The 12,561-nt window shown below is 32.4% G+C and overlaps 1 protein-coding gene across 2 annotated transcripts in view; it reads left to right on the top strand.

Annotated features, from left to right (window-relative positions):
* si:ch211-241b2.5 (programmed cell death 1 ligand 1) overlaps positions 1-12,196 on the top strand; it is a 17,158-nt gene extending 4,962 nt beyond the window's left edge. For both annotated transcript variants that reach the window (XM_042748078.1, XM_042748077.1), the window contains exons 2-9: positions 781-847; positions 1,830-2,183; positions 3,242-3,520; positions 5,328-5,435; positions 7,643-7,714; positions 8,493-8,546; positions 8,873-8,984; positions 10,101-12,196. In XM_042748078.1, coding sequence (XP_042604012.1) covers positions 787-847; positions 1,830-2,183; positions 3,242-3,520; positions 5,328-5,435; positions 7,643-7,714; positions 8,493-8,546; positions 8,873-8,984; positions 10,101-10,578 — 1,518 coding nt within the window. In that variant the 5' untranslated portion in view covers positions 781-786 and the 3' untranslated portion in view covers positions 10,579-12,196. The remainder of the gene's footprint in view (positions 1-780; positions 848-1,829; positions 2,184-3,241; positions 3,521-5,327; positions 5,436-7,642; positions 7,715-8,492; positions 8,547-8,872; positions 8,985-10,100) is intronic.
* The last annotated feature ends 365 nt before the right edge of the window (positions 12,197-12,561 follow it).

The raw sequence follows: 12,561 nt of genomic DNA, 5'->3' as shown, positions 1-12,561 counted from the left end.
CAAGTGAAGCGTTTCTGATAATATCCTCCCTCCCAGTCTCAGTCTCAGTATGACTGCTTGGCTGAGAGATAAATGTCTTTTTATGATCCACATGTGCAGTCCGGATTGTACTTTTGCATACTACTCAAAAATCTATGTCAATTATATTTGTCTACTGAATTCATGCATTTCATACAGAAGCATTTAGATGAATTAAGTTAAAGATCAAAACTTCTGACTGTTGAAAAACATGCTAAACTTTATGAAGTGTGTGTGAGATATCACTCATTACACTCATTATGATACACACATTATGAACATTTCCTGTACTTAACATATACGTCAGAGCTTTAATGTTGTAATATGGAAATTGCTGTTGGTTATTATATCAGTAGGGAATATGAGTAAGATTAATAGGATGAGCTTCATTTAGAAAGAGATGGACCTTCCTGAGGAAGAACCGTTGCTCTATTTCTCTGCCGGTGTGTGAGATTTTTTTACCTGGGGCTCTTTAGGTTTTCTCCCACGTGCGAATCATTTCATGAATCATCTACAGCAATGCCCCAGATCTGACTCATATACAGCCATTGAACAGCATTCCTAACTGTTATTATTATATTTTTTTTTTTTGGTCTGGCGGCATTTGTAAATCAAGAAGTACTTCATTGCTGAATCATTGTGGTCATGACATCAGTGACTGTCAGCCGATGCACATACAAACACTTCATAACTGGCTCAGTCTGGGCTTGAGATCAGGAGGATTTATGTGATATCAGATTGATGTGTTGTGTTTACCTGCAGGGGTCAATGAGGGGGGCGCTGGTCGTCATATTTCAGGCTCTGCTGTGGCCTGTCGTCTCAGCATCAGGTATGACTGATATACATTACACTTATCTGTCGTTTTTTTTGTTTTAGATGATAAAAACTCAATCTAGAAACAGCCAATCAGTGGTTTATCTTAGATATTAATTAGATTAAATGAAGCAAATGATCTTTCCACTGCTTTATATTTTCAGAATAGATCTTAATGTTGTCTCAGACTGTGCTCATATTTGCCAAAGATCTCAAAATGAACTTGAACATTTCTCATCAATTGATCTGACCTGCTCTCTAAAATCATTTTATAGCTTTAGACTATTACTGAGTGATGACTCATTTGAGATAAATTTGATACATAAAACATAACTGAGAACTCATTAAGTCTCATCCGCAATGAAAGAGAACATTTGAGCAATAAAAAAAAATTCCTTTGATCATTTCACTTCCAGTTTTGAATAAGTAATTCAAACAGTGACCCTTAGAAAATGTACCATGGTTATCGTGGTTTTAGTCAAAATGCAGTGTAAAAACTACCTTAAATACATTTTTAAGTATAATAATATATTTTTCAATAAATATACAATTGTTTTAGTACAATTTATTTATTTATTGGATTAGGTTTTACAAGAAAAGGCTATTTTTGTCTTTCTACTTCAAATTTTTTACCTTTAATTCATTATTTAATTCTTTGTAAAATAATAATAATAATAATAATAATAATTTGTAAGATTTACTAGTAAATCCTACACTGGCCTTTTTTCAGCGTAAAACCCACACTAAATTATTATTCAATTAGTGTAACAAATTTAAATATGACATTTTGTAAGAAGCCCTTTTTTGAGTTACTGTAGACTTACTGTAGTAAATTTACCTAACTGTAGGTTACTGTAAATGGTAAATTTTAAGTCAAGCTTTTTTCAAAGTGATCATACGATTGTAGTTTTTGAGTGATAACACTAAAGTTTTCTCATAAATCTTATGATATTGAAGTGTATATCTCTAAAATGATGATGATGATTGTCTTCCTCCAGCCCTGTTTACAGTCAGTTTACAGGAGAGCGTTTACGAGGCAGAGCTACATGGAGATGTCAAACTAGTGTGCTTGTTCTCCAAGGTTAAAAGTTTTTCTGACCTCACTGTCATATGGAGCCGAGTCGAGCCGAAGCCGGCCGAGGATGTGTATCGGCTGGAGAGAGGCACAGAAAACCACAATTACACCAGTGCTGCGTTCATAAAGCGCGCACAGCTCATCCAGGAGCAGCTGAATGAAAACAGAGCGGTGCTGCTCTTGAAAAAGCTCCGGATAAAAGATTCAGGCATGTACCGGTGCATCGTGAAAGAGGGAGATGATGGAGACTACAAGCAAGTCACGCTCAATGTTACAGGTGCGTTTGCCTTACAAACCACTCAGCTTGACAGACAAATTCATAAAGGGAACATGATCGCTGGCAACATTTTTGACATGCCTTTTGGTTGGTTTGCATAGTTAATTAACTGCAGCAATGCATTTTGGGACCTTTAATAAGACTCCTTATGCAGTATGTATAAATAAATATTATGTATTATAAATAGTGTTATCAAACGATTGATCACAATTAATCGCATCCAAAATAAATGTTTTAGTTTACATAATATATGTGTGTGTACAGTGTATATTTATTATTTATATATAAACACACACACATACATGTATATATTTCAAAAAAAGATTTTATGTTTGTAAATTAAATATATTTATATATAATATAAATTATATGAATATAAATATATACATGTAAATACATACTGTATGTATGTGTGTTTATATATACATAATAAATACACACAGCACACACATATATATATATATAATGTTAACAAAAAAAATTATTTTGGATGTGATTAATCGCAATTAATCATTTGACAGCACTAATTATAAATAATATATATAAGCTGAATATTGTTAAATTCCTGTATGCATGGAAATATTGTAATATGGAAGACCGTATCACATAATGCAAATTGCTTGATTTGACTAATGATTTGATTAGACAGTATATATATATATATATATATATATATATATATATATATATACTGCAACAATTTCTATATATACTGCAATGATAGTACACAATACAGTGTAATTCATTGAGTTGCAACTTACAAATATAAACATTATTGTGCAAATTTTAATCACATTTTGTGTAGAAATGTCTAAACTATTGCTAATCAAATTATTAGTCAAGAAGCAAAAGATAAAAATCGTGGATAGAGTGGTAGGTCATAGTAGGTCATCCAGGTTGGGTTTGGGTTTGAGTTCAGTGCATACAGGAAATTTGCATATTGCGTACTACAGAAATAATCCTGAAAATGGTATTCCAAATATATCTGCTTTTTCTAAAACTTGAACTAGATTGTCTTGGATGTGAGTTTAGCTTTATATCTTGTTTATGGTTTCCAGCTCCTTATACTCCCATAAAGAAAAGCATCATGAAGACGGGTCAGGATGAGGTCGAGCTCTCCTGTGAGTCTCAGGGATTCCCGTCTGCTCAGGTTATCTGGAGCGATGGTCAGAACACAAACTTCACAGAGATGTCCAACAGCTCCACACGCTCTACAGATGAAGATCTCATCCTCATCATCAGCAAACTGACGGTCAAACGAGACCTTGTGAACAACTACACCTGCTCGTTCCTTGTGAAGGGTGAAATCCAGCAGACGGCCACCTTTAGCATCCCAGGTGAGCTTTGTTGACTAGTAACAGAACAGATTTGGATAGATTTAGCATTCCATCAGTGTCTCAGCAATGGATGCTCTGCAGTGAATGGGTGCCGTCAGAATGAGAATCTGAACAGCTGATAAAAACATCACAATAATCCACATCACTCCAGTCCATCAACAACTTGTGAAGCCAAAATCTGCATGTTTGTAAGAAACAAATCCATCATTAAGATGTTTTAAAGTTCAAACCATTGCTTCTGGGTAAAATGCAAGTTCTCTATCCAGTGAATCCAGTTCTCTATTCTCTATCCTATTGATTTTTCCAGTGAAAAAGGTTGTCTCATCTGAATCAGGAGAGAAAACTGCACAGATCAAGCACCGTTTATAAGCCTAAACAGCTCTAAACAAATCTGTGTGTGGATTTTGATGTAAGAGACAACAGGAGATCACTGGAGGAAGTGCTATTATGTATTATGGACTCATATGTTAGCTGAAATCAACTGTTTGAGATTAAAACGTCTTAATGAATTTGTTTCTTACAAACATGCAGCTTTTGTCTTCTTCAGTTCTCTGGTGTGGATTATTGTGATGTTTTTATCAGCCGTTCAGACTCTCATTCTGACGGCACCCATTCACTGCAGAGGATCCACTGGTGAGCAAGTGATGGGATATAACCCAAAACTGTGTTTTTAAAGTGGACAGACATTTTACATGGAAGTAGTCTTAAACCTTGGCCTAAATGTTTTTTTCTGAATGTATGTAGCACTTATAAGGTCTATCAGTTCATCTCTGTATAGGAACGAGTATAAGCCCACAGATTTGAAAGTTGCCCTTGTTTTCCATTGCTTATGGTTTCTGTGAGACAGATTTTCCTTGATGTGGGGGCATGTGATATAAAATACGTAGGTAAAGACACGCATAAAAGGAAAACAGATCAGCTTCAAAAAAAAGTGGAGGAGTGCTTTTGTTGCAGTTTTTTCCAGCAGCCATTAGTAATGATGCAGATCGTTTTATTCATATGTTTATGCAGATAGTTTTATTCATATGTTTCACCCTAAAGCAAGTAAGCATCTTTCAATGTCTAGGGAAATGTTTTCTGTTACGTGATAGAGTTGCACAAGTTTAGAAGATAATCATAGTATCTGATTGGATTTGAAATATTTGAAGAAGGCTTATTAATGCTAACTAAAACTAAACCCATAAAAAATGTATTAATTAAATAAATATTTTATTTCAGCTAGTTTCAAAGGCAACATTTCTACTTTCCATTTAGTTTAAATGGACGTACTAAAATAACAAATGATAAAACTTATAAACTAAAACAAAAACAAAAAACTTAAAAAACTGTATAGATATATTTTTTAAAGAATACTAAAACTTTGAAATTAAAAAGAAAAAGTTAAATATTAAATCATATTTAATATTAAAATATTAAAATAAAATCACATTAAAAATATTAGCAAACTTTAAAAGAATATCAATGATACTAAAATAACACTGGTTCGAAGTTTCTGTAAAATAGCTTATATATTTTATACAGTGTATATATATATATATATATATATATAATATTCATTTAGCAAATGCTATATATAAAATAAACTAATAATATAATCATAAACAAAATATATAATAAATATGCTATTCATTTAGCAAATGCTTTTATCCAAAGCAACTTACAAAATCAATTTGAATATAATTTATACTATATATACTATTACTATACTATATATAATTTTTTGGCAACTTCTGTTCTGCAGGAAAATACATTATGTGCATATTTTAAGTGACAGATATTTAACGGCAACATTTTTCTCTTTTTACAGATGACCTCCTTCCTCACTCTTCTGCTCAATATGCATGGATTGTCGCCGTGGTCCTTGTCCTTTTAGCCATTGTCTTCATCTCTGTATTTCTGCATAGGAGAAAAAATGGTAAGTTACATTGCACATTTATTTACCTTTATTTAAAATGTACCATTATATAGCTAGGTTTTTTTTACATATACCGTGGTAATACCATTTTTCAAGCATTGTATTATTTGAAGTACCTTGGAGTACCATGCAAATGTGTCAATCCCCTGGTTTTTAACATAGTAACATGACATTACATTACATCTTTAATATTCCAGATGATTCTATTTCTTGTTTACTGTTTGTATTGTTTCATATAGTGTCTCAATTAGATATGGTGAGCTGGTTTTAGGTGTAACCAGTGTAGATGTGCTTGATTGATTTGTTGTTTATTTTAGAGAGCTGTCATGTGAGTCAACATCATATGATATTGAACAGCTTGTAAAGAAGGAATCCCCAGTTTATTCAGTATCTGCAAGAGCACAGATCTGAACTTCTGTCTCTGTGGCATTATGAAACTAGAACGTGAAGAAACAGGAATGGCCCAGTGAATTACCCTTATAACCCTGACACTGACCTATCCGAACATAGTGACTGTTGCTGAATGTCATATTAACAGACAGGATTTTGGGCTATGTTCATATCATACTCATCTAGCTATTTCCATATGTGCATCTGGAGGGTGCGTGGTCATGTGACAACAATGTAGCATAGTACTATTTTAAAACCATTTATCAAATATATAACGCCTACTCTTTCACATATAACAATATGATCGAAGCTTATTTCCGCCACAGTTAAAAATTTCACAATTCTGACTCTTTTCGTTCAACTCTGAGTTTAATGATGAGAAATCTGTATTGTGAGATATAAACTCACAATTGTGAGAAAAGTAGTCAGAATAGCAAAAAATACAAATAGTGAGAATTATCAGAAAAATTGTCGGGAAAAAGTCTGAATGGCAAAATAAGTTTATAACTTGCAATTGCGAGAGATATAAACTCATACTTCTGAGAGAAAATGTCAGAATTGCGAGATTTAAATCAGCAATAGTAAGAGTAAAGTCAGTATTGTGATATATAAACTCGCAATAGTGAGAAAAAGGTGCAAGATGTAAACTTAAAATTGTGAGGAAAAAATCCAAATCAGAAAAACCTGAAAAAAAGTCAGATTTGTGAGATGTAAAGTCGCAATTGTCAGAAAAAAGTCCAAATTGTGAGTTTATAATATGCAATTGTGAGACATAAACTTGCAATAGTGAGGAAAAAAATGTTTGAATTAAGATTTAAACTTGTACTTGTGAGACAAATGTATGAATTATGTTAAATTAACTCGCAATGGTGAGGAAAAAAATCCAAATTGTGAGACTTAAACTCTCAAGTGTCAGGAAAAGTAAGAATTGCAAGTGTATAACTTACAAGATATAAACTCATAATTCTGAGAGAAAAAGTCAGAATCGCAAGATATAAATTAGCAAAAGTAAGAGTAATGTCAGAATTGTGATCTATAAACTCGCAATAGTGAGGAAAACTGCCTGAATTTGGAGACGCAAATCTCACAAGTGTGAGAATAAAGTGTGAATTGTGAGATACAAACTCACAATCCTGAGGAAGAAATGTCTGAATTAAGATTTAAACTTGTACTTGTGACAAAAATGTATGAATTATGCGAAATAAACTCCAAAATCCAAATAGTGAGACTTACTGTAAACTCTCAAGTGTCAGAAAAAGTATGAATTTCGAGTGTATAACTTGCAGTTGTGAGATATAAACTCAGAATAAATTTTAATTATGATAAATAAGCTTCCAGAACAGGCCATGATTGATTAGACAGCGGTTTAGTGATACAAGCCGCATCCTGTTTGTTAATCTTCAGTATCTGCAGGAAAAGAACCAGGTTTTGTAACATTCATTGAAAAGGCTTTCGTTTTTATATATATAAAATCTGCTCAGACACTGGCATCATGTACAACGAACATGCTGTTTTTACAGGAAGCTTCATACGTTATCTGACCTTCAAGATGAAGCACTTTTTTTAGGTTTCCTGACAAAACAAATTTTACAGAAATAATCCTGGCAATGGAAAAAACATTCTTCCATTACCCCACAACATCTGATGATCACATAATAAAATCATTTACAGTCAGTCAACAGCTGATGATCCGATTATAAAATCATTACTATGCAAAAATGTTGTTTCATGTCCTCTTTTTATGTGCAACCATGGATGAATTCCAATAAATAATGATAATAAATGTGTACGTGACCTCTATCTTAATCTATTCCCAGGTAAGAAAAACAGACGAAATGAATCTAAATGTGCTTTCCTGTTTCCACACTCATCCTCTGCCACCGCTGACTGTGAGTTTTTAAAGTGAAATCATTTCCAGCACAGGAACTGTTTATGCTTTCTATGATATGGACGTCAACAAAAAGGCACTGTAAATATATATGTAATGAAAGCATGCATCGATAATATAAAATGCAAATTTGATTTAAATATGTTATCTTCACATAAATATATTAATGATAAGGTTTAGAAACTGTAGAGACTTATTGTGATATACACTGTATATATATATTTATATATATATTAATTTATATTTATTTATGAATTGATTCAAACTGTTAACAACATATATTTAGCATGATATACACACATTATTATTTATTTATTTATTTATTTATTTATTATCCAATATTCTTTGGGGTTTGGAAGGTTGGTGAACCTGCAATATTCTTTGATTTGTATTTTATTATTTTTATTTTTACCTCAACAAGTGTTATTTTACTATTACAGTTTTATAAATATTCTGAATCGATTTTATTTTATGTTTTAATTTTAATTTTAAAGCTTTAGTAATTTTTATTTAGTGTTTTTGTCACTTTTATGAGTATTTATTTATTTATTTGGTCTCTATAGTTTTTATTAATTTTTATTAAAGTTTTAGGTAGTTCTGTACAGCAAGTTATACTAAATAAAAAGTTTTTATGTATGTGGTTTTATTTCAGTTAAGGTTTATTCTATTCTAAGTAACAAAAACATTAATTTTTATAGTTTAATTTTAGTTTTAGTGCCCTTAACACAATAAACTTACATCCATTACATTTATTGATCATATTTCTCTTTCATTCGCAGCTTTACTGACTGTATACGAGAACAGGCCACAAAATTGTGACATAAACTCAGAAGGTAAAGCATTTTCTGAAATAATAATAGTGCAGAGTTAATGATTAAACGATTTATGTTGAGTTCAGTAGAAACTGTAAATATGACTATTACCCTCGAGGCCTTTAACCCAGAATGCAAAAGCACTGTAATGTACTGTAATCTGTCTCGTTTCCTGAACAGCAAATAAAAAAAGTGTCTATAGCACATTCTGAAGCACATCTGGAGGTTTCATGTGATTGTAAATCACTGAAGCTTGTTATAAATTTAGTTGACGTGAGCCTTAGTCAAATGGAAAAAGTCCTGCATGTTGCTGCTCTTGTGACTCTGTTTGTCTTTCATTTGTGCAGAAACTGCAGAAAAACTTCTATCTTTGAGGAGCGCGCTTATGCGACAATATTCAGAGCTCGACACAAACGCTGAGATGAAAAGCAGACTTGCTTCATATGCACTCCTCAGCAAGTAAGTGATTGATTGATATGAGGGAATTATGAATCTGACACAAAAACGTGAGAATCACTCATGTGTTGAATCACACACACACAGACACATGACAGGAAACTTCCTTAAAAAAAAAACAAAAAAAAAACAGACTGATTACTGTCCGTAAGAACAATGTACACACACTCGCCCTGACTGATGAGCTTGCAATGAACCTTAAATGAACCTTAGGCCTAAGTATTTTTGTCATTTTCCAGTGCAAATATCTTAACATTCCTAAATCAAGACACAATTACTTGAGATTTAAGATACTGAGTCTTGCTTTCTGAAAAATTATCAAAATTAAACAATGAAAATATCTCTCGGTTGGAAAAAAAGAATGAATTTAATTCAATGAGAAAACAAGATTATTTTTCTCACCCCTTTCTCACAATCTTTCTTAAGTACATTTATATTCATTTAATGTTTTTTTTTCTTAATTTATAAACATTTAATGGAAATATAATATTATAATAAAAACAAGAATTTTTTTTATTTTTTTTTGCATTGTGAACAATCAGTTTTAGTGTTTTCATGAGACGTCCATTAAGAAATTAAAGGAATTATTGATGACAGTATATTGATTGTATATTGAAATAATTCTGAACTGTTAAATGGACTTATTTTTTTTTATTATTTTATCAGTATTTAACAATTTAGTATTATTTAATTTTATGTAATTAATTATTAGTTTGTTTAATCTGTTTATTTATTTAAAAATATTTGTATTTTATTATTTTATTTATTAAAAAAGTTTTAATTGTATTTATTTGTTGTAAGTATTTAACATTTTTATATTTAAATTTTAAAGTATTTAAATGTGTGCATTTATTTATTCATTTGTTTTTATTTTTAAATGTATATATTTTTACATTTTTAAAAAAAATTTTATTTTATGTGCTATAGAGAGAGAGAGAGAGAGAGAGAGAGCATATTTCCTTTATATGTATATAAAATATATATATGAAAGTGAGTAAGCCATAACTGTTTCCAGTGAACTGCTGAAAAACACAGCTCTGGCTGATTGACAAACCACAATGACAGCATTGCTCATTGATTTCCTTGTTAAACCACATGATCTCTCCCTCTCGATTCCAGTGAAGGCCAATCTCTAAACATCAGCTCAATCCTGCCTGATAAGAAAGAAATTATCCTTCTGCTTGGAAAACCAGGCAGCGGGAAAACCAGCGTAGCCCAAATCCTGTCGTCCTGCTGGGCTGAGAGCACCACGACAGACCCCTTCAACATCAGCCGACTCCAGCTGGTCTTCCAGGTGGACTGTAGCCGAGCGAAAGGAGACTTTTTCCAGGTGATAAAATCCAGTGTTTCTTATGAAAAACCACTAGACGTGTCAGAGCTCAGAGAGACTCTTCTGGGCTCGACGGACTGTTTGCTCATCCTGGATGGATATCAAGAGGGAAACAAGGACCTGGATGAAACACTCGAATGGTTTCTAACAGAGCGGCAGACGTGCCGGGTGTTAGTCACATCACATCCTGGAAAATGTCCAGCTCTGGAAAAAAACGTCAGGACAGTTTTACAACTTATTCAGAAACCGGAAAAGTCTGGATCATGAAATCGGATACTTTTCATATTTGCACAGACTATGGTTTTGCAGTTTCATGTTGCAAATTCAACGGAAGATGGATCTGCCTTTTGTTTCTTGGGAATTTTTTTATAATCTGACTTTTGGTAAAGCAGACTCATCTGGCAGGAGATCAAACCATTTCGCAATACTTGAATTCAGTTGTATATTTCAAAGACCAAGTACAGGAAAAGAGAAATGAGATCACGGTTATTTAGCCATAATTACTGCACACACAAAAAAATGATGTAGAAACAATTTGCACTTAGAAATCACTAGTGATAATAACAAAGAAACTGCAAGCAACACACGCTTGAAGTAGAAAAACTGAAATGGCTTTTTCTTGTGAAATGTTTTATTTACACAATCTTGTGTACTTCTTATCAGTCAATAATGCATGTGGCTTAACTGTTACAGGAATAAACACAGGCCTGATTTGCATGCTTTCAGTGAAATATAGTCACAAACTAACCATAACTACCGTTTTATCTGACCGATCATTAACTCAGAGGCTGATCGTGCAAAAAGCAACTTCTCTTTTAGATTTACTTCAAACTTTCTGTAACAACGACGCCCTTTCGTTTTGTTTATCGGTGTAAAATGTGATGATTTTGTTTAAAAAAAAAAAAAAAAAACAGAAAGTGAAACCTTTAGTTTTGGTCATTTTTGACTCTTTCAGAATTGTTTGGGTTTTTTTGTTTGAATTTAAGCAGCTCAGTTTGACATCTTTAATGGATGCACAAGCATTGCACAAGTCTTTTCATATAGAGACAGAGTTCTTTGTTTCACTTTCATTTTGCTTTGAGTCTGAACAGGATTAACACATTTCTCAGAAAACACTCTGCTTTAACAGGCAGTGAGATAAAAAAAAAAAAAAAAAAAGGAAGTACATGTTTCCCGCAAAGGGAGGCCAAAAAAACAATGTCTGAGTGTCATCTTGATGCACTTTTTCAGCTATTGCACATGTGCAGGATGCCTTTTAAATTTTATGAAAGCATTAAAGAAGAAACTTATTCTGGAGCTCAAACTGATGAACAAAAATGTAATATTAAACGCATTGAAAGTGAAAGTCACCGACATACATGCATTGCTTTAATCCTTTGATGCATGTAATGTTATATTACAAAGTAATTCAGGTTTTTTTTTTTAGATTTGCATGAATATAATTTTTTTTCCCCCTAGTTCATCTCTCTGCACTGAAATAGCAGATAATAAATAATAATAAAAATAAAAAAACACAAAGGTTGATCATGGGATTATAATAAAGGGTCAAAGGTCACTGCCCATGATGATTTGGATGTTACATCACTTCCAGAATAATTCAAATATTTTTTAAAGATATGTTCACCATAGATGACACCAGCATCAGGGAGTTAAAGTGTCATTTCTGCTTGATCTGACTCTTAAAAATTACTTTTTTGTGTTTGCAACCCAATGCTACACCAATAAAAGTCATTGTTACGTGTATTATGTAACATTTCCATATGATTTTTGTATTCCTGTAATAGTGCCACATCCAGATCAAAGTCCATTTCCTGATTATGAGCTGATCGCTCAAGATAATTAGATTTATTTAGTCAAATAAAATAATATTTTGTCTCTAATGAAATTCTTGAAGGACATTTCAGGTTACTCGACACACAGCCAAACTCCTTTTAGCAGGACAGAAGTGTGTGGGCACAGAGGGATTCCCCATGTCTCCGAACCACTGATATTTCCTTATTCCTAATTCAACAACAATTAAAAAACAAAGCAACAAAAAAAGGAACAAATTGCGCTTTTGTTGTTCTTTCTGTTTTAAACTATGGTACTGAAACCACATATATGCAAAGTTTGGGAGGGATAAACCCCCTCAAACTCCCGGTATTATTTTGTAAACTGAATAAAAAATTCAGGAGTACATTTATCAATTGCATAAAAAATCACCCTCAGTCCAACCTAGTTGAGTTTGTTTCTACATCAGATTTAGAGAAA

This window comes from Cyprinus carpio, chromosome B21 (genome assembly GCF_018340385.1).
Source record: "Cyprinus carpio isolate SPL01 chromosome B21, ASM1834038v1, whole genome shotgun sequence".
In the NCBI taxonomy this organism is placed as follows: Eukaryota; Metazoa; Chordata; class Actinopteri; order Cypriniformes; family Cyprinidae; genus Cyprinus; species Cyprinus carpio.
This window is presented reverse-complemented; position numbering and strand designations above follow the sequence as displayed.